The sequence below is a fragment of the Schistocerca gregaria genome, chromosome 4 (assembly GCF_023897955.1).
Source record: "Schistocerca gregaria isolate iqSchGreg1 chromosome 4, iqSchGreg1.2, whole genome shotgun sequence".
Lineage (NCBI taxonomy): Eukaryota > Metazoa > Arthropoda > Insecta > Orthoptera > Acrididae > Schistocerca > Schistocerca gregaria.
Window position 1 is genome coordinate 330,104,744 of NC_064923.1, and position 26,722 is coordinate 330,131,465.

Sequence of the window (26,722 nt, forward strand, 5' to 3'; positions counted from 1 at the left end):
TGCTTGGTTGATTCTTGTCGTTTCTTTGCCCTACACCCCTTGAGACTGGATCCCTTTTTGATCTTTCCCAAGACTGTCTACCCTAAAAAACCACCCAGTCCATGCCACACAGCCCCTGCTACCCGTGTAGCCGCCTCCTGTGTGTAGTGACACCTGACCTATTTAGTGGAGCCTGAAACCCTACCACCGTATGGCGCAAGTCAAGGAATCTGCAGCCTACATGGTCGCAAAAGCATCTGAGCCTCTGATTCAGACTCTCCACTCGGCTCTGTACCAAAGATCCGCAATCGGTCCTGTCGACGATGCTGCAGATGGTGAGCTCTGTCTTCATCTTACTAGCAAGACTGGCAGTCTTCAACAATTCAGACAGCCGCCGGAAACCAGAGAGAATCTCTTCCGATCCATAGCGACACACATCGTTAGTGCTGACATGAGCCACCACCTGCAGTTGGCTGCATCCTGTACCCTTCATGGCATCCGGAAGGACCCTTCCCACATCTTGGATGACTCCCTCCGGTATGCACATGGAGTGCACATTGGCTTTCTGCCCATCCTTAGCTGCCATATCCCTAAGGGGCTCCATCACCCACCTAACATTGGAGCTCCCAATGACAATCAATCCCACCCTCTGCGACTGTCTGAGCCTCTCATGAAAAAAGGCAACTGCCACTGCCACTGCCACTGCGAGGGTGCCCTTGCTGGCTCAGAAGTACTTTCAGCAGTGGGCAGCACCTCAAACCTATTACGGAGGCATAAGGGTACAGCCTTGCGGCCAACTTTCGCCTTCTGCCCAGGGATTTGCGACCCCGCCACGGTTCGCCAATCACCGTCAGGCAAGTGTCGACCGGAAGGGACGTCCAAATCTGAGGACGCAGTGGCATCACAGATCCCAGACGATGTTACAGGTTCCAGAGGCACCAAAGTGATTGCCTCCGGTGTTCTAATGTCACCGCGGCCGAGAGCAACAGCCTGGAGCCTGTCGACCATGGCCAACACAGCTTCCAGCTGTTTATGGACGGAGACCAATTCCTCTGAATCCGTACACAACAGGTGCGGTTCCCTATCCATCCCTAACAATTTTTTTCCTCTCTTTTATCTCACAAGCTGTTCAAAACAAACAGATGACTGATGACTACGCGAATTTACACTATACGCAACGCTACAACTCTCACATACTATAACATCCCCAAAATGTATGATTTAAACTATGTAAGTACTCAAAAACAGGCAAATAAATTACGAATTAAACTATGAAACAAATAAGTGAGCTCAGAGTACGACTTGCTGCTGGCTGCTGCTTATCCATCGGCGGCAGGGAGCTCACTGGCTGTGACCAACCGACACTGGCCGTTCAAAACAAAAACAGCTGACTGACGCGAATTTACCCTATTCAGGTACTAAAATGCGATGCTACAACTCTCAAATACTATAATACACCCAACATTTATGAATTAAACTATGAAACAAATAAGTGAGCTCAGAGTACTTCTGTAACATTGAACGGTTCTCTTCAATCGTCATCGGTCCTGTTCTTGTAGGATGTTTTTCCAGCTGCAGCAATGTCGGAGATTTGATGTTTTACCGGATTCCTGATATACATGGTACACTTGTGAAACTGTCATATGGGAAAATCTCCATTTAATCACTACCTCAGAGATGCTGTGTCCATTGCTTGTGTGCTGACTACAGCACCATGTTCAAACTCACTTAAGTCTTGAAAACCCGCCTTTGTACCAACAGTAACTGATCTAACAACTGTGTCAGACATTTGTTGTCTTATATATGCATTTCCAATCACAGCACTGTATTCCGCCTCTTTTTGTATCTCTATATTTGAATACGAATGCCTATACCAGTTTTTTTGGCACTTAATTGTAAAACAATATAGCAGTTAAATGCAGGTGGTTGATCACTGGACTGAACATGAATGGGCCAACTATTCTGCAACACAATAAAATTTCCAACCGTAAGGACAATATAAAGGTGGGATGACATCCTTAGAAGTCCCATTCGAGTAGTTGCCCGAGGATACTAACCCACCATGTAGTATAAAAAGTCTTGATGAAAAAGAAAATGCAGGGTGTTTCAAAATGAATATCTGGGTTTTAAGGATTAGTAACATTTATTATAGTCAGCTTACAATTTTAAATAATATATCAAATGAAAGAGCAACTCATATAGTTTTTATTACACGTGGTCAATGTGAGCACCATTAGTCACATGGAACACTTCGAGTCAATACATGAATTCTTCGTAATCCTTGATTAGCGTGTCTGGAGTAATTACTGCAACTGCTTCAATGATGTTTTTTGTGAAACCTCAAAGGCAAAATTGCATGGCATCAGATCGTATGAATGTGGAGATATGCAAAGCAAGCTCTGTCATCCAGCCTTTTGCGATAATACAGTGGTCAGACAGAACGTAACTGAACAAATCACATACTGAGTTATGCTAGTATTGTGGCACACATCACCTTGCTGCCAAATAAAGGTCTGTGGACCAGCTTCTTCCAGTTGCGAACAGAGTCAGTTTCTGCACATCAAGATGACACACACTTGCTTCACTGAAAAGAAAGGCTCATAAATTTTATGTTGGAATATGGGAAGAAAAAAAAAAACACACCCACACCCACACAATTGATTTAGGAGGGTCTCAGTGCAATTGTACCATATCATAGGGATTTTCTAACCCCCTCCTCCCCCCCCCCCCCCCCCCCCACAGTAATGACAGAGGGGCAGGTTCACTGGTGGGTGGGGTTAGTGGCACTACTTGAAGGCCTAACTGGTTCCCTTAGGCAGGCACTTATGTCCATACCACTGTCAAATCTGATTAAGCAGGCAGAACTAAGGTTGCATCATCTGACGGTTTTGTGGCACATCTATTTGGCCTGTTGGTTTGGGTCCTTTTCTTAGTTCTTGGCGATGCTCGTAAGGCAGTTTTGCCAAAAATTGCTTTTGTGCTTCCACCTGCAGTGAGTGTGCATTACTGTTCCTGACAATATTTTCTGCTTTGTTTCTGTGGTATACGACTCTGATGATTCAGTCAATGGCACAGGTTTGCAGCTACATTTAAATGTGCAGTTCATTGTACTCTGGTCAGCAGTCAATGTCTTGGTGGCAACACTGGTCTTTGTTACATGGTGCTCCATTTCTGAGGGGAATGACTTGCTGTGTGTGTGTATAGGAGAAGCAGACTGCAGTTGGTTAACAGCCAATGACACTGTTGGCTAGAGTCAGTCTTCTCATCTCCAGGTGCTGTCTCAAGATGGAGAGGCAAAGGGAAAGCTGCTTGGTCCCATAGGACATCTCAAATGCCAAGTTTTGCTCATAGCATCTGCTGCCACAGCACCTCCCCACATACCCAATGTGGGGGATTTCACTCACTCCAGGCGCAGCATTTGAGCCGGAGGGTGCACACGGGGATTGGCTGTCGGGCCGCGTCCGTCACCCTACAAGTGGGCCAATTGCTTCTGCTTCAGCAGGATCTGAGCAGGCACTGGGGATTGGGGTGGGTGTTGCTAGTAATCATGAGTTCCAATGTTATACTTAAAATGACATAAGAAGATCACTGACAGCTTCTGCAATGCCCTTACGGCTGCAGGCAAAAAGAGTAGCCATATAAAGATCAGTGACAACATTGAAGTGCTTTCACAGAGACGTTACTAAATAGTGTTACACTACAGGTTGAGGTAGGATCATGGATTTGCCCACTGCAACTGAAAGGTATCAACTTATGTTCACTCAACCATAGGTGTACTGTGGAGCTCTTTAGGAAAATATCATCCAAGGCTGAAGAGAAGTCAAATGTGCAGTCATTGTGTCTATGAATGGCTTCATCTGAGATCTGGAGGACACACTGTCTGCAGCTATGGAGGGTGTAAGTATAGTCATCTACGAGTTATTTCTCATGTCAGCAACAACGATGCCTGTCACTTAGGTTCCAAGCCAATCTTTAATGTCTATAGATGACTGGCGGAAGTGGTGAAGGCTACTTGCTTTGCTCTCAGAGTGCAAGCAGAGCTTACAATCTGCTCCATCGATTCTGTGATGGCCTTGGCTGCAGATTTCTGGATCTGCTTTATGGGGTGGAGAGTTATAGGATTCCTGTTGATATGACTAATGTACATTACATAGAGGAAGCAGTTGCTCATTTAGGATAGTACTTATGTAGTGTACACAAGAATGTTCACCAGTCAATACACAGAGAGAGCAATCAGATCTTGTACAAACTAAAAATGCACCGAAAGTCAAGATTTTAACAGTAAATTGCAGAAGCATTTGGAACACAGTTCCTGAATTTACTGTCCTCCAGGAAAGCTGTTGCGCTCAAATTATCATCGAACGAAGAGCTGGATGAAACCCGAAACAGAAAGTTCAGAGGACAGGGAGTGTTCAATGCAGTCAAAAAAATATGTCCATCAAGCTGAAATTGAGTCTGAATGGGGAATTATCTGAATGCCAGAAACTGGGCTAAGAGACCTCAAGTTACTCATTGGATGTTTTTACAAGTCAATCAATTCTGCTGCAAAAGTTGTATCATTCAAAGAACTTCGATCAGTACTGTGGAAGTAGTTGGAGATGAATTTAAACTATCAAATATAGACTGGGATTCCATAATTCATAGTAGGTGGTGTGCACAGACAGTCTACAAACCACACGACAGAAATATTTTATACCTTGTAGCTAAAAACAGGCCTGATCTTATCGGCAATGTCAGTATAGAGACAGGGATTAAAAATCATCACGTCATTGTAGTGGCAATGGTTATTTAAGTTAACAAACCCACCAAGAAAGGATAGAAGAGTTTTTATGCTGCAAAAACACATGAGCACTTGACAGCACCCTACTTACACAGCTTGTGGATATCATTTAGCTCTGATACAATGAACACAGGGGAGTCATGGGCAAAATTCAAATCAATTGCAAATTGCATTCTGCAGAAATATGTGCAGAGTAAGAATGAAGAACACAAAAAACCCACTGTGGTTCAATAACAAAATTTGGAATATGTTGAGGAAACAGATTGTTGCACTCTTGGTTCAAGAAATAAGGCAGAAACTTGATGCCAAAAGTCAGTATAAATTATCAGATCTATAAAAAGAATGATGCTGAAAGCATATAACGGCCACTGTCGTACATTAGTGAAAGATCTCACTGAGAAAATCCTCGTTCAATGCAAAACGCATAAGTGAGCCAAAGGCTTCTGTTCAGTCACTCATCGACCAGTCTGATAAGACACTAGGTGAAGCAAAAAGAAAGCTGTAGCGTTAAATTCTGCTTACAAAAATCACTCATGTAGTTGGATCATACAGACATATCATCGTTCAACCATTACAAAGACTCCCTCATGGAGGACAGCAAATAAGTTGCCTGGTCTAGATAGAATTACAATTTGGCTCAAGAGAGAGTACTCTTTGGAACTGCTCCCTTACTTAGCTTGCAGTTATTGTGAATCTCTTGCCCAATGCAATGTTCCAGGTTACTGGAGAAAAGTGCAGATGGCTTACATATATGATAAATGTAAAATAATGGACCCATAACATTACAGATAAATATCTTTAATGGCAGTTTTATGCAGAATTCTTGAGCATATTCTAAGTTTGTTGAAAACAATTAACTTCCTTGGGACTGAAAAGTTTCTATCACAAATCAGCACAGGTTTAAAAAGTATAGTCCATATGAAACTGAGCTTGCCCTTTTCTTGTATGATATCCTATGACCCAAGGATGAACAACGAGATTCCATATTCCTAGAGTTCCAAAAGCATTTGTTTGGGTCACCCACTACAGACTGTTAATGGAGATCGGAGCATACTGAATAGGTTCTCCAATATGCAAATGTCTCAAAGGCTTTCTAAGTAATAGAATCTAGTACATTTCCCAGATGGCAGGTGTTCGTAAGAGACAAGAGTACCTCAGGAGAGCTCCAGCAAAGTGTAACAGGGCTGCTCTAGTTTTCTATCTGTGGAAACATTCTCACAGATAAGGCAAGCAGAAATCAGACTGTGTGCTGATGAATCTGTAGTGTATGGAAAAGCAACATCACCGAGTGAGTGTAGGAGGATACAAGATGACATAGACAAAATTTTTGTGGTGTGATGAATGGCAGGTTGTTCTAAACGTAGAAAAATGCAAGCTAATGGAGATGAGTATGAAAAACAATCATGTAGTGTTTGAATACAGTATTAGTGGTGTACTGCTTGGCCAAGTAACAAATTAAATATCTAGCTGTAGCACTGGAAAGAAATACGAAATTGAAAGAGCATATAAGGTTGGTTGTAGGGAGGGGGACCTATCGACTTTGGTTTATGGGAGAAATCTGTGGCTTGAGTGTTTGGGATCCCCACCAGGTCAGATTAAAGGTAGACACAGAAGCAATTCAGAGGCATGCTAATAGATTTTTTACCAACTGCTCCCATCAAAACATGAGTATTTTGAAAATTCACTGTGAACTCAAATGGGAATCACTGTAGGGAAGATGACATTCTTTTCGCGAAACACAATTAGGAAAGTTTGGAGATCAGACTTTTGTGACTGATGTTGGAACAATTCTACTGTTATCAACATTAATGTTGTTTAAGGGCCATGAAGACCAGAGAAGAGAAATGAGCACTCGCATAGAGGAGTAAAGACAGTTGTTTTTCCCTCGCTCAATTTGCAAGTGGGAAAGAAGAGGGAATGACTAGCAGTGGTACAAGGCAACCTCCACAATGCACTGTGTGATTTGCAGTGTATGTATGTAGATGTAGATGAATGACTTCACAAAAGTAAGCTCCTGTGTGACCTTAAATGCCTTCTTTAACGCAGATTGAGAGAAGCAGTGCTTAATCTTTACCTCTTGTGTTTTAATCTCTTCCATGAAGATGTGGAGATAATTTGATTCACTCGGATGGTTTTGAAAGGAATTAACAAACTTCGGTGGAAATGTGAATCGAATAGCTGGTTCATAGTAGCTGAACTGTGTCTTACAAACAGAGCCTCTCCTTTGCACACCATAATGGAACAACCAAAGCAACAACAATTAAAGTAATGTATAATGTTAGAAATCTAGGACCTAACTTTCAGGCAGATGATGCCTGCTGCAATGTTCACAGGCAGTGTTCATACACTGAATGTAAGAATAAAAGCTGTTGTCCTTTGACTCACTCTTTACTCTTCGTGATATTCTTTACTTCTGTGATGCCTTCACCTTCCCATTCCTGCAATGGCTCTTTGGTGTCAGTTTTTACTATTTCCTGAAGGGCTTAAACATTTTATTATAATTTAATGCAATGAGCAGCTCAGTGCTTTTGGTATACTCTCCAAGTGATTTAGTAGTTAACAGCTCATTTACTTGAATAGATTTCACTGTCTTGACCAAGAATGTGCTGTTACAGTGTCCTTTTACTGATTTGTTGCCCAGCAAGTCACTCCAATGTTTAATATGTGTATGGAGAGGTGGTAATTTTTCAAAAGTAGCTTTTACAAAGTTTAATGTTATTTAGCACATGGCGTGGTTAGATCGAGCTTCACTTTCCTGGGTAAGTCTTACAGGACAGGCTAGAATCTTTATTGTCACCTGACATGTGATACTCAATCATTTGATTGAAGCATTGGTGGCTCATAAATGAAACAGTTGTATGCCTGCATATGTACATTAAAAAAGAACACGTAAATATGTTAAAAGACAGTGCAGAGTGGGAATCTGTCTTGTGTCAGCAAGGCCACTGTGAGTGCCAACCACTGTGTCAGCAGTCTGCTGCCTCAGCAGACTCATTCACTCACTGCCACTAGCCATAGTCAGCAGGGTTTGCACAAAAATGTGGAATTATCAAGAGAAATGCATGATTGAAAATAAATGTAGATGCTAGCCATGTCTACAGATTGCTCTATTGTATCTGACCAGGAATTATACCTGTGCAATGTCCTCAATGCATTGCTAGTGTCGGTCATGGTCAGAACAGTGTTTCATGTAGTTGTGAGTGCATTATGTTGCAGCTAAGAGAATTCAAAGGCAGACAATTTGTTGGAGCTCATTTGGTGGATCCTGCCATAACCAAGGGAGATGAAATGTTTGGTTTTTCAAGTCATATCAAAGATTTATACTACATATGGGGAAAGCGGAAAACATCATCCGCCAAGTCACAATGCGGTGTGTGTTGAGTGATCATGACAGACAGTCACTGAGGAGAGCTGTGAAGACATATAAGAGGGTGACAGCTGACAAAGTCACTACAGAACTGAATGTCATGCTCATGAAACCTGTCAGCACCAAAACAACATGAAGGGAACTCCATTAGCAGGGAATTGCAGGGCAATTCCAAAACCGCACATCAGTGGTTGTAATGCATGTAACGGGAAAACATGATGGTGAAGCCATAGAGCCCGGACTATGGAGCAATGGAAGAAAGTCATTTGGTTCGGTGAGTCTTGTGTCACACTTTTCCCAACTTCTGACCCAGTTTATGTTCCAAGAAGTGAAACTTGGTGGGTGTTCGGTGATGATTTGGGCAGCCACAACATGATATGCCACAAGTCCCATTGTTACTCTGCAAGGTTGCATTACTGCCATGGTTTATATGATCATTTTGTCTGATAAGGTCCAAATCATGGTACAATATTTGTTCCCCAATGTTGAAGATGGAATCCAAGATGACAGGGCCCATTCACACAGTTCCAACATCCAGAATTAGTTCTTGAGGGTGATGAATTGTCACATCTGCCCTTGCCACTACAATCACCAGATCACAATATTATTGAGCCTTTGTGGCAAAATATGTGGGATTGCTATCCACCATTTTGCAAGAAGAATTGTATAAGTTTCCCTTGAAAACCATACGGAACTAGTATTTACTCATTCAGAGACAACTGGAAATTGTTCAAATGCCAAAGGGTTTCCTGCACCATATTAGGCACGATAATGTGTAGTGTTTTTGGTGTTTCCATATTTCCATTATGCTGCTTGGTCAGTAGATTTTTTATCTATCTTTTTATCTATCCAATTACATTACATTAAAATCGATTGTTTTCATTGTTAAATAATAAAGAATGTTTTATTCAGCATTCTTGACTCCAAATTTGCCATTGCACCAGAAGATCCCATCCCCACAGCCTCCTGCACACGCCATTTTAGGGCAGAATTGGTCATCCTGGTAGCATTATAACTGATACAAAATGTACATGATAATTTATTTTCTTAAGTAGTAAATCAGTTACATTATTTAGAGCTCTTGTTGTGCAGATGAAACTATTTAATTCCTTCATTAAACAATCCACATTAACAGATCATGACAAATTTTTATTTATAATATCCCGAAGAAATTTAACAGTCTGCAGAGATCAGCTCTTTGCCATCACAATTTCATTGTGATTATATCCAGCATGTGGACTGGTGGCTCAGTGGTAATGTGCCAGATTACAAAGTCAAAGGTCTCAGGTTTGATTCCCAGTCAATCCTAGGATTTTTCTATCACTTATCACTTCTTTCACCTCTGGCAATTTTTGTTAATGTGAAAAATGCAGAGGTGCACTCCAGTTCAAAATCTATGATAAACTGTAGGTCCTCCTACAACTGGCTGGATGAGTCAGTTCAAAGGTCAGAGAAGGCAGAGACATACCATCTCCAACAGGACCAGACCTAGAAAAGCACTTTGGTACTCGAAACAATCTGCAGCTTTACTTACTTATATCCTCAGCAATTTGTTTGGTCCTGAAAGGCACAATTTGCTTTTGTGTATGGTTCAGCTTCATAGCACTATTATTTATCCAAGTTTAAAGTTATTAAAAAGTTAGTTTGGTATTCTGCACTAGTTCTGAATAGATCCGCGAGAATACTTGATTGTTCCCGAGTTTATCTTACCTTATGTAATAAGGGAACAATTTCAGGCTTAGCATCAATCCCTTAGTATATCTCATTCCAACTACCACAGGCTGCCTTACCTTTTTGTTGCAAAACTACTCTCTGTTTCCTACTTTTCAGACAGGATAAGAACTAGCTTAAAGATTTTTTATAGAATCCATAAGCAATCATTTTTTGAAGCAGCAGCTTACAGTTTGTTTGTTAAATGATTTAGTGGGGTCACAAAAGATATTGGATTGCACAGCTTGTAGGGCATTTGGTTATTTTAGTGAATAGCTCATTAATAGTTTGCACAGTACTTTGTCCCCACCTAAGTCCACATTGATTATTTAAAATAAAGTTGTTAGTTTCATAATAATTTTCTAATTGAAAAACTGCTAAATTGATACTGGGCAGAAATTTTCTATCTCAACCAGTCTAGATCTTCAAGTCGAACTTACACATCTTCCAAGCCTGTTGGGGAAGCAACCCTTATCAGATGAGTTATTATGTGTCCAAGATGCGGTGCAGTATTATGATATCCTGCCTTCATTATTTTTGCTGGAATTTCATCACATTGTACAAATTCCAGATCTTTTAGGGATATTATAATGTGAGGCACTTCATCATAGGATGCATAGGTAAATCTGAATTGTCCATTTTGTGCTCCATCGTGTTGGGATTTATGTGAGGAGGAGAGATGTCATCTGTTTTATTTGAAGTTATAAAGCACCCAGTGTATTCTTCACACTTTGTAACCATTTCCCTATCGATTTCTAACGTAGAGTTAAAATGAGTAGTTTTCTCTGCATCTGATTCAGGCTTAACAATATACTACACTGTTTTGATTTTTTTTTATTTTATTTTTTTTTATGGCATCTGAGATGAATTTACTGTTTGCCGTTTTTTTTGCCTGTTTAATGACTGTCAAATATTCTTGCCCTCACACCTTGCTCAATAACAAATATTTAGCCTCAACATCCACCATCTCCATTGGCATGTGTCACACCTCGAGATTCAAATACATTTATAGAGATCTGTACCATCTTAATCATCCAGGCAGTTAAACCAAGATTCCTGACACACTACATTCTTCTGCCTTACTACACATTGCTGCTTGCTAAAACACATACAGGGAATGGGCTGTTCTCTCCAGTCCCCAGCACAGGAACCAAATCAGTAACCAGAGCACAGGATAGACTTAGCATGTATAACCCCCAACCACAGAAACAATAATGGCCAATAATATTTAAACCATGACTGACATATTGCTGAGCAATTCATTTGGATAATGTGCAGCTCCATTCCCATCCTATAACTATAGCACTTTGACACACAATACATTTTCTTCATCACTGTAAAGAAGGGGCGTGCCCTCAAGTAACAAAGTCATGGAAATAAATTCAGTTGCAACATGGTGTCCAAAACCTGTATACCATACATTTTGTAAACTGATGACTCCTGTTTGAAACTGTCTAATAGGACATGAGCCTATTTAGATTCAGGTTGCAGTTTGTTTTCCCCACTTGCATGGCTGGAAAGAGATCTGATGCTGATTTGTGAATGCTTGTCAACTGAATACTTATCAAATAATGCTTCAGAATGGTTACAACTTAGTTCAAATGCAAATCTTCATTGGCATCTATTCCTGTAAAATATCTGAGTTTAAAGACAGGTTTTGCTTCTAGGTAAGAAGTTTGTGGTTAATGTCACATAGATGCTTTTAGTAATGTATTCATAAACTGTGAAGAATAATCTTTATATATTTCTGTATTACATACTTTACGGCTCCTGTGGGCATTAGTATAGAAATAAAAATTTCATTGAAAAGCAAATAGGGAACCACAAAACATGCAAAGTGAAAGTTAAGAAAACATTAATGTCTATGCAACTAAGTTCATGTCACATAAAAGTTAAAAACCATCTTTTAATTTCATAAATGACAGTCTCAGGGAATTGTTAAGCAACAATGCTTACCAAAGGACGGGAAATTTTAATATATTTCAATATTGTCAAAATATCTCCCATTGGTGTTATATTCATTTCCCTCAAGGCATCTCTATCAATATCAGGTAAATGAGATGGTTGGATTTTATTAACAAAGAAGATGTTAGCATATGATGCAGCCACTGCAGGTTCCAAGCCAGCTTCCTGGAAGAATTCAGCCCAAAATTCTGGAACAAATTACACTTTAATGTAGAACATTTCAATATCTATAAAATACAGCCAACAAGACTGCATACATACAATTTCAAGTCTAGTAATCTACCATTTACATGAAATGAGGAATATGGCAAAATATTAAAGTCAGAAATTTTAAGCTTTTAACTCAAAACAAACACAGTTGGTATTGCACCACTGCAGACTTCCCACATTAACGATACCAGCTTCAGATTTTATGCAGCATAATGGGAAGCAAAGTACCACACTGTGCAAACAGAACAGTTTGCAATAAAACCTTTCGCAGCTTACTGAAGTGCAATGTAGACAAAAATTGAGTAACTTTTGTTATTACAGAGTGACAATTACTCCCTACACATAAAATATAAGCTAATATTTCCATGTTTCATGTAGTAATAATGCCAAACCTTCCACCCCCTCTCCCTCTCCCAGTGTGTGTGTGTGTGTGTGTGTGTGTGTGTGTGTGTGTGTGTGTGTGTGTGTGTGTGTGTGTGTGCGCGCGCGCGCGCGTGCGTGTGTGCGCGCGCGCGTGCGTGTGTGCGCGCGCGCGCGTGCGTGTGTGCGCGCGCGCGCGTGCGTGTGTGCGCGCGCGCGCGTGCGTGTGTGCGCGCGCGCGTGTGTGCGCGCGCGCGCGTGTGTGCGTGCGTTTCAGTACATGCATAATTCTGCTTCTTTTAGTTTTAGCTGGCGAAGAATTCTGATGTTGAAATTGTGGAAACATATCAGTCACACAAGACATGTATTCCTCACTAATAAATTGTCCTTAATTCCTGAATGGAATACAAATGCACACCATTTGTCGAGTTAGAATGTCATAAGAAGAGTTATACTACTTCCCTGAAATGAAGGGGTAAGATGATGCCAAAAAGATGCCATACAAAATTTTTATTGGTAAGAGAATATTGAATGTAGCAGGCCTACATATTTACAATTAACTTCTAAATAAAAACATATCCACTAAACATTGTTGAAGAGCTATGAGATGGCAGTATCACTGATATGAATATTCTAACACAAATCCATCATGCAAAATTTCATCGCTGAGAGATGTTGATAGGCAGGTAAGATGAAGGTATTGTAAGCACTATGAAGCACTGAATGTCAACCTGGAATGTAGTATCCATAAACAAAACCACACAGCCTGATTTAAAATGTACAGCCCGTTAGAAATTCTAGTGTTTGCATTGCTTCTTTCAAGAACATAGGTTTGCAGTGTGATTAAAAAAGGCACAGTTCAAAATATTTTTTATAGAAAACTTCATTTAATTTGTATGTTTCTAACGTTTACGTAGAATTTTAATTTACAGTGATAAAAAAATAAACTGCTCTATAAACAGAAAATAAGTCTTTGAAATCTATGCAAGCTCAACACACAACAATGAGCTATAGACTAGGTATGTAGCGTCAAAATTGACCCATAATTCCACTGGCCAAAATCAGTTTCAAGGCATACCGGTTCCTTACATTAATTTAACATGATTGTAAATGATATATGTGATGTCATTGCAACATAATGAGACCTGATATGTGAATCACCTATAGACCTGAGCAGCCTAGATGGTACATGTCGGCCTCTTATGGCTAGATGACATAGAAAGCAAGAATATTAGTAAAAAAAAAAAGAAAGAAAACATTAATGAGGTTTATGCAGGGCTGCCCCCTGCATATTTCAGCCACCACAAGTACTTATAATTTTTGTGGGCCAGATACAGCCTCTGCCTCACTAAGGAGGTGCTTTATAAATAGAAGAAGCCAGGTACCTGTCTACAATTAAGCCGCCAACAGTCACCACAGCCAGAGGCACTAAACTCACTGACAGGTAGCGTGCCTGTTACAGCAGAATGTGCCATAGGCAGGGCATTACTTCCCTACGTTACATCACAAGCCCTCCCTCAGAGTGTCAGGTGTGCATCCTTCTACAGGAGACTCTTTAGGCCACCGCTCAATCGTGCTAGAACAGTTATATAGCAACGACTCAAATCAGCGCAGCAACAGCTCACCATACAGTCATCGCTCTTGCTATGAGCACCTGTAGCTGGCACTGCACACGACTGCTGTCTGCCGCTCCCATGTGCTGTGCCGTGCCACACATCTCACGGGCAGCTATTTTCATCTGGGGCATCACAGCTACCATCTGCTGAAGCTCAACATCCTGGAAGTACTTGTCTTCCCTACAGCAGCTATTGTTGTCCACGCCATCGCCTCCAACAACTGCTGATGCCCGAGAGCCTGGAAGTACTGCCATCTTAAGAATATACTCCAAGTGCTAGGTTGGATCCTAACGTCTATCATCCTCAGCTCCTCCTGCCCCACCGCCTACAATGACTCGAGGGCTTCAACATGTAGGTGTAGCTCAGGCAACGTCTAGGAAAGTCTTTTCTTTTTGTACTGTAGTCGTGTGGACATTCATCCAAGAGCACTGTATTTGTGTTCTATTTCCTATATCAATAATAAACAGGGTCATTACAAAGTGTCTTTCATCACTCCCAGCCTGTCACACTTCAACGGGGATGAGTGAGAGTCTCAAATGTGTTAAAAGTGCATTTTTCATTGTCTTCTCTCCTCTCCTCTGCCCCACATATCTATGGCAACGAGGTAAAAGGTTTGTATTCTTAAAGCCTGTTTTATTGTTTTTGCTGTGTATTTGCTTGTTTTGCTGGAGTAGGCTTTGTTTTCAGGTTTGTTTCTGTGGTTTTCAGCTGGGGTGACTTTTCCTAGAGTACTAGTTAATTTTGGTGGGGATGTGTTTTCACATTTATTATGTCGTCACAGTCAGGGGGCGGTGGTGTTCAACACATTCTATGATTCCTACAAGGCAAGTTTTTCAGTCTATGCACATACATGAATCTAGTTTCTTAGAAGTAATTGTCTTTTTTGCACAGTTCAGAGAGTCCATTCATGTGTTGTACAAGTGTGAATTCTTTCAATTGGTGCTTTTGGTATGAACTGTTTGCAGTAGTTAGAGATTCAAGTTTCAATTCACTGGCATCGTAATTTCTGTCACATTTTGAGTAACTTTTTCAATGATCATTATTATCCCAAATAAAGCAAAAGACCCACTTGGCAAAACCCACAAAACTACAGATCTACAAAAGAATTACCTCAAAACATAAAATACATACTTTTACCACAGCAATGGATGAATAAAACCTGGACTGAATAATGTATAGAAAACCCTATAAATGCTAAGTTCTCTAAATTCTGCATATTGTTTCAATTAATTTTTGAGGAGACATTTCCAGAAGTAGCTACTTCAACAGCAGCAGCTAAGCAAAATGCATGTATACTGTGCATATCAGGAAGTCCTCCCAGACATTAAAACTTCTACATTCCTTACAAAAGCACTACATTACTTCACAGTTCTTACAATACTATCAAAAGTATAACAAAATATACAGTAGGGTTCTGCTTACTAAAAAATATCATTCAGTGACAAAATAACATATAATGAAGACAATAAAAGCAATGAATAGAAATTTATACCAGCACTGAGATTCAAAGTCAGGTCAGGGAGATTTTCTAGGGCTGGGCATGCAGCTGTGGTATCCGTAATACCAGTATGACATAATGGATAGCACAGCTGTCTTGTAAGCAGGAAACATTGGTTATTACAACAGTGCCAATAAGTAGTGTCTTGGCCTACATTATTCTCATAGATATAGATATCTACATCTACATCTATACTCTGCAAGCCACCTGACGGTGCATGGCGGAGGGTACCTTCAGTACCTCAACTGGTCCTCCTTTCTATTCCAGTCTCGTATTGTTCGTGGAAATAAAGATTGTCCGTATGCCTCTGTGTGGGCTCCAATGTCTCTGATTTTATCCTCATGGTCTCTTTGCGAGATATACGTAGGAGGGAGAAATATACTGCTTGACTCCTCAGTGAAGGTATGTTCTCGAAACTTCAACAAAAGCCCATACCGAGCTACTGAGCGTCACTCTTGCAGAGTCTTCCACTGGAGTTTATCTATCATCTCCATAACGCTTTCGCAATTACTAGATCGCACTGCTCTCTGTTGGATCTTCTCTATCTCTTCTATCAAACCTATCTGGCATGGATCCCACACTGGTGAGCAGTACTCAAACAGTGGGCGAACAAGTGTACTGTAACCTACTTCCTTTGTTTTCGGACTGCATTTCCTTAGGATTCTTCCAATGAATCTCAGTCTGGCATCTGCTTTACCAATGGTCATTCCATTTTACATCACTCATAATGCCTACTCCCAGATAATTTACGGAATTAACTGCTTCCAGTTGCTGACCTGCTATATTGTAGCTAAATGATAAAGGATCTTTATTTCTATGTATTCACAGCACATTACACTTGTCTCCTTTGAGATTCAATTGCCATTTCCTCCACCATGCGCCAATTCGTTGCAGATCCTCCTGCATTTCAGTACAATTTTCCATTGTTACAACCTCTCAATATACTACAGAATCATCTGCAAAAAGCCTCAGTGAACTTCTGATGTCATCTACAAGGTCATTTATACAAATTGTGAATAGCAACGGTCCTACGACACTCCTCTGTGGCACACCTGAAATCACTATTACTTCAGAAGACTTCTCTCCATTGAGAATGACATGCTGCGCTCTGTTATCTAGAAACTCTTCAATCCAATCACACATTAGGTATGATAGTCCATATGCTCTTACTTTGTTCCTTAAACAACTGTTGGGAATTGTATCAAATGCCTTGCTGATGTCAAGAAACACGGCATCTACCTTGGAACCTGTGTCTATGGCCCTCCGAGTCTCGTGGAGGAATAGCGCAAGCTGGGTTTCACACAATCGTCTTTTTCGAAACCCATGCTGATTCCGACAGAGTATATTTCTAGTCTCCAGAAAAGTCATTATACTCGAACATAATACATGTTCAAAAATTCTACAACTGATCGATATTAGAGATATAGGTCTATAGTACTGCACATCTGTTCGACGTCTCTTCTTGAAAACGGGTATGACCTGTGCCCTTTTCCAATCTTTTGGAACTCTACGCTCTTCTAGAGATCTGCGGTTCACCGTTGCAGGAAGGGGGAAAGTTCCTTTGCGTACTCTGTGTCAAGTCGAACCAGTATCCCATCAGGTCCAGTGGCCTTTCCTATTTTGAGCGATTTTGTTTTTCTATCCCTCTGTCATCTATTTCGATACCTACCATTTTGTCATCTGTGCGACAATCTAGAGAAGGAACTACAATGCAGTCTTCCCCTGTGAAACAGCTTTGGAAAAAAGACATTCAGTATTTCGTCCTTTAGTCTGTCATCCTCAGTTTTAGTACCATTTTGGTCACAGAGTGTCTGGACATTTTGTTTTGATCCACCTACTGCGTTGACATAAGACCAAAATTTCTCAGGATTTCCTGTGAAGTCAGTACATAGTACTTTACTTTTGAATTCATTGAACACCTCTCACATAGCCCTCCTCTCACTAAATTTCGCTTCTTGTAATTTTTGTTTGCCTGCAAGGCTTTGGCTATGTTTATGTTTGCTGTGAAGTTCCCTTTGCTTCTGTAGCAGTTTTCTAACTCGGTTGTTGTACCACGGTGGCTCTTTTCCATCTCTTATGATCTTGCTTGGCACATACTCATCTAATGCATATTGTACAATGGTTATGAACTTTGTCCACTGATGCTCAACACTATTTGTACTTGAGATAAAACTTTTGTGTTGAGTCGTCAAGTACTCTGAAATCTGCTTTTTGTCACTTTTGCTAAACAGAAAAATCTTCCTACCTTTATTAATACTTTTATTTATGGCTGAAATCATCTATGCTGTAACCGCTTTATGATCACTGATTCCCTGTTCTGCGTTAACTATTTCAAATAGTTCGAGTCTGTTTGTCACCAGAAGGTTTAATATGTTATCACCTCGATTCGGTTCTCTGTTTAACTGCTCAAAGTAGTTATCAGATAATGCACTTAAAAAAATTTCACTGGATTCTTTGTCTCTGCCATCTGTTATAAACATTTGAGGGTAAATTAAAATCTCCACCCAGAACTTTAACACGGTTGGGAAATCTACTCAAAATATTTTCCAAATTTCCTTCAGGTGTTCTGCCACAACAGCTGCTGAGCCAGGGGGCCTATACACACATCCAATTACCATGTTTGAGCCTGCTTTAACCATGACCTTCACCCAAATTATTTCACATTTCGGATCTCCATCAATTTCCTTCGATACTATTCCACTTTTTATCGCTATAAAAACGCTTCCCCCTTCATGGTCCAGCCTGTCCCTGCGGTATACATTCCAATCTGAGTTTAGAATTTCATTATCGTTTACATATGGTTTCCGTCCCTAGTACTACGTGGGCATTGTGACTGTTTATTAATGAGAGCATTTCTGGGACCTTTCTATAGACGCTCCTGCAGTTTACTATTACCACATTAATATTCTCATTCCCTGTTTTGGCTACTGCTACCTTGTCGCGTCTCAGGAGGTGTCTTGTAGGGCCTAGGGAGGGAATTCTCTAACCTAAAAACCCCACAAGTGCACTCCACACGTATTCCACCATCCATGTAGCCGCTTCCTGCATGTAGTGCACACCTGACCTATTCAGGGGGACCCTACATTTCTCCACCAGATAGCAGAGGTAGAGAAATTTGCACCCCAGATCTCCACAGAATCATCTGAGCCTCTGGTTTAAGCCTTCCATTCAGCTCCAAACCAGAGGACCATGATCAGTTCTGGGAACGACACTACAAATAGTTAGCTCAGATTCCACCCTGCGAGCGAGGCTTTCCGCCTTCACAAACTCTGCCAACTACCTGTATGAACTGAGGATGACCTCTGAACCCTGACGGAAGGAGTCATTGGTGCCGACAAGAGCAACAATTTGCAGTTGGGTGCCCCAGTGCTCTCTATTGTTGCCGGCAGGGCCTCCTCCACATCTTGAATGACATCCCCTGGCAAGCAGACAGAGTGAACACTGGCCTTCTTCCCCGAGCTTTCCACTAATTCCCTAAGAGGCTCCATCACCCGCCTAACATTGAAGCTCCCAATCACTAATAAACCCCTCCCTCTGTGTGCCTGCTCGGACCTTGCTGAAGGAAGGCCAAACGTCCACTCACAGGCAGAGCAGGCGATGCCACATGATCAGCCTCCACATTGACCCTCCGCCTCATGCGGCATGAACACTGCTGAACCCACCACTCCCCTTGGGGAGAGGGTGGCCCAACTGCGCCCGGTACCCACGAAGATGTCTCGACAGCAGGGACCACGGGTGGAACATGTAACACCTAGGGTGTACCATGCGACACACCAGACTCCCCACTGCTGCTACACTCCGAGGCAGCAGCCCGAAAACGGGTGGACCGTGGCCATCAGCAAGTTCAGCTCTTCGCAAACAGTGGCCAGCTCCTCCTGCGTCCGTACACAGCAGTCACACATCCTACCCATCCTAAGAAATCAACAATTTCCTGTAGAGAGTTAAGTAATCAACTTTTAACTAGACTGCTAATTCACTAAAGGCGACTGATAGCTGACTAAACTGTGGTTACTAGACGCTTCTTGTCGAAAACAATGAAAATAAGCAGTAACTGTCTCCGGACTGTATTCACAACAAACAAGAAATTTTAGTACTCGAAAATTAAAGCTTCCTAAAAGCAAATACACACAGAAAAAGAAGTGACAAGTAAGAAAAACACAGTTAATACTTCAAAGTTACGTAGCTTGCTGCACAGCAGATGTGAAGCAGACGGCAGTTACGACGACACTACCACTACTGGCACTACAGCTGGCTAAAGGTGAGACTCAATATGTCTCAGTAATACCAGCTATACATATGATTAAAACTAAAGTAGTAAGGGGCACTATAAAACTTGAATCTGGAAAAGACAGACACAAGCATAGCACCACACAAATTGAAGGTGGGAGTAGAACAACCAATAGAACATTTTCTGCACAATGCTCAGCCATCCTATCTTTCCATCTCTTATTCACATGTAGACCTCATCTAGTACATCCCCATGTTCCAAATGTAACAACAGGCACAACATTCATACAAGATTTCACTTCTGTCAATAGCAGCCTACTCAACTTGTTTTATAATTATTACTGAAAAGCTGTGGTTGTCACTTTCAGCAGAAACTGCCAAGAAATATCTTTGGATCAGTCATTACAAAGAACTTCAGTAATATTCATATGACCATCACTACACCTGCAGAAGTAATGAACACTATAAAATCTGAAAATACCATCAAATTTCCATCTGATTTCACTTTCTCCACCATTCTCAAAAATTTTAGAAAAGATAATTTGGTATAAAATTGACTTCTTAAACAGCTAACAGTAAATAATATAGTGCCAAAAGCTTTCAATGTCGAGAAGCCTATCTACACATACAATGAGACTCCACATAATTCATTACACAACAAATTACAGGATACTGGTATATTTTGTGGTCTGTCTCCTTTTAAGTAAGTTAGAATATTACACAGCAACAGGAAATCCTTAAAAATGGTTGATATTCTATACCTCTGATGGGAAACAAAGGGTGTCATACAGAAAGATACTAAGCTATCAGGCATCATCCAGCTGGAAACTTAACTACAGAAGATGTCTCACAAGGTTCCTTACCTTTCCTTGGATACATTGACAATGTTAAATTATTGGGATTACAGCTTGATAATAAATTCAAATGACAGGAGCAAATCACAGAACTACTGGAGCACCTAACCAAACTTATTTGCAATGCAAATGTTGTCAGACATAGAAAGTACGAAAATAAAAAAATCCAGCATACTGTGCTCACTTTCATTCACAATGTCATACGGGATTATTTTTTGGGGTAACTCATCAAGCCAAGCTAAAGCTTTTCAGGTCCAAATATGTATAATAAGAATTATTGTGGTGTGATACCAAGAACATCCTACAGACACCTGTTAGGAAACTAGATACCAATTACTGCTTCCAAATATATTTATTCCATAGTGAAACTGGTCATTAAAAATATATTTATTTCTCAAAACAAACATGAAGTTCATACGATCCATAATAGAAACAAGAACAATCTTCACATAGATGTAGTCACTTTCATTAAGAAAGGTGTCCATTATTCAGTGCACATGGGTTCAATGACTTGCCAGCAGTAATAAAAAGTTTAGCTACTAACGAAGTTCATTTTAAGAGGAGCTTATACAGAGTTGCTACAAGTTTCCCCAAGTGAAATTCCCTGATTTCCAGACCAGTTTTAGTACTTTTCCCTAACAAATTTTGAGATCTCAAGCATAAGTAAAGACGTAAGTTGACAAAAAAATGTAAGGACTTCGTATTTCTATACATGTGAGCAAAAATATTAACTGATTTTGTAATAAACTGTTTTTAGATGGAGAAAGCAAGCCAAATGGTATATATGTTTCATTAAGACCACTGTTATTTTATTTCAATGAAGCAAAACACATTTGGAGATAAAAATACGTGTTTTGTTGGAGTCGGAAGACAGATTTAAAATGCCTTCACAGCTTTGAGAAATAACTTCAGAAAAACATAGGCCTCTTGAAAGAAATGTATAAGGTGGGGAAGAGTTGTGTAAACCCACACTATAGGTGACTGCCAGTAAAATGTTGGTTTTGCTATGTTCATTATTGTCAGTTCTTACCCACTGTGTTATGTCTATTATTCTACTGGTATTGTGTGATTTTTCTTTCAAGGAATACAAGAGTACATAGCATACAAACTGCACCAACTGCCAAAATTTTCTTCTTCTTATTGTCCATACTTTCTAATATATAAACTACTTTCGAAGTGCCAAAATGTGCTAGAATAAATAAAATGCCTATAAAATGCCACAGTGTACAATGTACATGGAGTGAAACAGGTCACAATTCCTGAATTCCATTGTCAATGGGTTCTGGCCTGCTGCAAAGCACCACAGTCCCATGTCCAAGGATAAACCATGAAAATCCACCACATTACGCCAAACACAGACAGACCCAGCCTGCAGGCACATAGGTAAGACTAGATCCAACAGGTAGGGCCCACACATTAGTTGGAAATTATGTGCTTCAGATTGGCAGGCCCTATCTGTTAGAGATCCTTCATGGAAGCCCCCTCATGTGGTCAGCTATTCACGTGCCACAAACACCACGTTGATGAAATGAGTTCGCAGTGATCACCCATGCAACAGATAACTCTCGCGAATACTCTGAGAATCAATACCAATGAGGATAGGTAGCAACTCACTGTAAAGATAATCGCTGAGCCACAGACAGGCACATAGAAAAGAGAATCACACTCTCACAACTAAATTTTTGGCCATAGCCTTTGTCAGAAAACGAGATCATGCACACATTCACACAATCACACAATCACTCAGACACAACTCATACACACATGACCCTTGTCTCTGGCCATTGCGTCGACAAGTACTGAGAATCAGATACAAACAAACCACTCCTCATGCCCCCCCCTGCCTCACATCAACAGCTGCTTGGCTAGTAACAAGTAGTGGTGGCAGCTGAGGGGAGGGGCGGGGTGGGAAGGGTAGAAGCAGTAAGAATGAGAGAGCAGGGAAGCGGCACACATATTCAGGTGCATACAGCCAGCGACAAAGCATGACATCTCAGTAAACACACACTTTCATGATGCTGAGACAAAAACAAAATTTTTCCAGTGTTTATTTTTCTTTTTTTTCCAAATTTTCCTGGTAAGTTTGAAATTTCCTGATCTCTCTGATTTCCAGAAGTTGTGACAACCCTGCTATAGGATTTGTTGGTGGTCTACACCTACTTCATTGATGAATTTGTTAATAGAACCAACTGATGTGTATATGTTGCTAATAACATTAACTTACCAAAACCAAAGATTCCAAGACCCACCAAGCGGGAAAACGCCGGCAGACAGGCACAAGAACAAAACACACAAACACACACACAGAATCACCAGACCTCGCAACCGACGGCCGCCCCCCCAGGAAGGAGAGGGAAAGACGAAAGGATGTGGGTTTTAAGGGAGATGGTAAGGAGTCATTCCAATCCCGGGAGCGGAAAGACTTCCCTTAAGGGGAAAAAAAGGACAGGTGTACACTCGCGCACACACACACACGCACACGCACACATATCCATCCGCACATACACAGACTTCCCTTAGGAGACTGCCGCGGCACCCGCCGCCACCGGCACTACGAAGAAGGCCAAGTCTGCGTCATCTGCTAAGAAGCTGCGCGCCAAGCCTGCGCATCCGCGCACCTCTGAGATGGTGACGGCCGCCATCAAGAGTCTGAAGGAGCGCGGCGGCTCGTCGCTGCAGGCGATCAAGAAGTACATTGCCGCGCACTACAAGCTGGACGCGGAGAAGCTGGCGCCCTTTATCAAGAAGTACCTCAAGTCGGCCGTCATGGCTGGCGAGCTGGTGCAGACGAAGGGGAAGGGCGCGTCGCGCTCTTTCAAGCTTGCCGGCGCCGGCGGCGGGGCGGCCGAGGGCGGCAAGGCTCGTGGTGGCGGTGCAAAGAAGAAGCGCGCCGCTCCGGCCAGCAAGGAGAAGAAGGGCACCCGTGCGGCCGGCGCAAAGAAGGTTGGTGGCGTGAAGGCGGCGACCGGTCGGAAGGCGGGCGCCGCCAAGAAGGCGTCTGCGGCGTCGGCCGCTCCCGCGGGTGCGAAGAAGGCGGCTGCGGCCAAGCCGGCCAAGGCCAAGTTGCCGTCGAAGGCGAAGAAGGCCGCCAAGGTTCCGACGAAGAAGCCGAAGGGGCCGCGCCCGAAGAAGGCGACAACGATGCCGTCTAAGGCGAAGGCTTCGCCCAAGAAGAAGTAGTAAAAGGAGAGGGGAGGGAAGGGAAGGGTTGGCGGTTGGCGCTTGACACCGTCGTCTCGTCCCGTCCCCCAACCCCCGCCCTGTCGCCTAGTGGCGCACGGTCCTGAACAAAAAAACCTGCTGCTAAGAAAGTGATTGCTTTTGCTGCTATGACTTGCAATCACGACTGCGGGAAACGCCGCTATCTCGTTAGGGGTGCTACGGCAAATACCCTCTCGAGCACCCCGAAGACTTCTTGAGCCCTTGGCTGTGATGGTTTCCAGGCTGTCAAAAGAACTGTCTCGTGTGCATTCGCGGACGGGAGAGAGGCTGAGGTAATTTCGAGAGAACAGGAATGGACTCCTCACGTCCGCCGTTTCCGTAGTGTAGCTGTTATCACGTCTGCTTCACACGCAGAAGGTCCCCGGTTCGATCGCGGGCATGTGTATGTGCGGATGGATATGTGTGTGTGTGTGTGTGTGTGTGTGTGTGTGTGTGTGTGTGTGTGTGTGTGTGTGTGTGCGCGCGCGAGTGTACACCTGTCCTTTTTTTCCCCCTAAGGGAAGTCTTTCCGCTCCCGGGATTGGAATGACTCCTTACCCTCTCCCTTAAAACCCACATCCTTTCGTCTTTCCCTCTCCTTCCTGGGATGGCGGCCGTCGGTTGCGAGGGCTGGTGATTCTGTGTGTGTGTTTGTGTGTTTTGTTCTTGTGCCTGTCTGCCGGCGTTTTCCCGCTTGGTGGGTCTTGGAATCTTTGTTTTTGGTATGTTTTTCCCATGTGGAGGTTTCTTTCTGTTTTATTATTAACATTAACTTATGTATTAGTCCAATCTTACTTCTGGACAAATTCAGTGTGCTAGTGCTAATGCAACCATTGTAAATATGTGATGTAATTTTTTTGATGATGCATGACTATAATGGCCTCAGAATAATTATCACATGCACCTCAGTGTACTGAACATTTACATGTTTTGTGACAAGTTATTTACTGCCTTTCAAATAGAAATATATTTATGATTGTTTTGTACTTATTCCACACCCATGAAGACCATTTCACCTGGGATCTGCAGAAGGCACATTAGCACGTTTCTTTTTCTTTGTAAATACTTACGTATTCTTGTTTCTCTAACATGTTCTACATCCTGGATGATCTCCTCATTACAAAGCCATTGGAATGAAATGTGCGTCTAATCTAATATAAACTCTGAAGTACAAGCTTTTTTTTGTTATGTTTTTAGGGCACAAAACTGCTACGGTCATTAGCGCCCAGTCTGTGGCTTAGGTAAGAGTAAAAAAAATTAAAAAATTAAAAAAAAAAAAAAAACGAATGGAAAAGCAGAAACAATGGGAGCGAAATTCAGAAAGAGGGGAAACTAAAAAACAGAAGGAAAGCTTAGAAAACCACTACAGAAGGGGGGATGTTTTCCCCTAAAAGAGCTTCAAATGACCAACATCATCTCACTGACACTGATAAACTTGAGGACGTGATCTGCTGAGTGTATGTCATCTGCTAAAATGTAAGGTATATCAGGCGACAGCTGTAAATGGGCAGGTAGCGGAGCAAAATAGGAGCACTGAAGTAAAAGGTGTCTCACCATCCACCAGTTGAGAGCAGTGGGGACAAAGTGGGGGAGGATCGCCACTTAAAAGATGTTGATGCTAAAGAGGCAATGCCCTATCCAGAGTCTAGTTAAAATTACCTCCTCCCGACGAAGTTCGGGAGGAAGAGGTCCAAGCACAGGGAAGAGGTTTCACGTCCCACAATTTATTATCAGGAAGTGTAGACCAATGCGCTTGCCATAAAAGAGCAACACAACGAAATAAAACACTCTGTAGATCAGCAAAGGGAACCATGCAAACAGCAGGCTGAGGAAGAGAGACTGCAGCCTTTGCTGCTATATCGGCTGCCTCGTTTCCATGGATACCAACGTGTCCTGGGATCCAGAGAATGCCACAGAGACGACCCCCAAGTGGAGCAAGTGGAGGCAGTCCTGAATCCGGTGAACCAGAGGGTGGACAGGATAAAGAGCTTTAAGGCTGAGGAGAGAGCTGAGCGAATCTGAGCATAAAATATAATGTGTCCGCTTATGGCGACAGATGATTTCGAGAGCCGGGAGAATGGCGTAAAGCTCCGCAGTAAAAAGCAAACACTGGTCGGGAAGCCGAAATCTATTACGGGTGTCGCCAACAAAACAGGCACTCCCAACAACAAATGAGGTTTTTGAGCCGTCAGTGTAAATAAATGTGGCATTCTCCATTTGTGCGGATAGAGCAGCAAACGCCTGATGATAAACATGAGAAAGGGTACCATCCTTGGGAAGCTGACAAAGTTCACAGAGCAGGCAGGTCCGGGGCCGAAGCCAAGGTGGTGCTGTACCCCCAGTTGTCAAGAGTGTTTTAAGAAAGTGGAAGGAAAGAGAATGTACCAGTTGACGGAAGCGGACTCCCGGTAGTAGCAGAGAGGAAGGGCAGCCTGCATGCCCTAAATCCTAGGAGGGGTCGAAAAAAAATCATGGGCCGGATGAGCAGGCATGGAAGACAAATGGCTAGCGTAATGACTCAGAAGGACAGCTCGCTGATTGGACAGCGGAGATTCAGCACTCTCAGCATGAAGGCTTTGCACGAGGCTGGTGTAAAATGCTCCAGATGCTAAACGCAATCTCCACGGTAGTATACAGAGTCGAGACGCCGAAGAATAGACGGCCAAGAAATGGAGTAAACTATGTTTCCACAATCCAATTTTGAGTGCACTAAGGTGCGATATAGATGGAGAAGGACCACTCAGTCCGCTCCCCAAAAGGTACCATCCAGAACACGAAGGTTGTTGATGGAACACAGACAGTGAGCCGAAAGATAGGAAACATGAGAGGACCAGCACAGTTTTCTGTCAAACATAAGTCCCAAGAATTTAGCGACATCCGCAAATCGAAAGTCAACAGGGCCTAGATGTAGGGAAGGCAGAAGAAACTCTGTATGATGCCAATAATTTACACAGA

The 26,722-nt window shown here is 42.1% G+C and overlaps 1 protein-coding gene across 1 annotated transcript in view; it reads right to left on the reverse strand.

Annotated features, from left to right (window-relative positions):
• LOC126268010 (uncharacterized) overlaps window positions 1-26,722 on the reverse strand; it is a 315,334-nt gene that overhangs the window by 276,677 nt on the left and 11,935 nt on the right. The window contains exon 2 of the mRNA XM_049973418.1: window positions 11,793-11,989. Within this exon, the coding sequence (XP_049829375.1) occupies window positions 11,793-11,989 (197 nt within the window). The remainder of the gene's footprint in view (window positions 1-11,792; window positions 11,990-26,722) is intronic.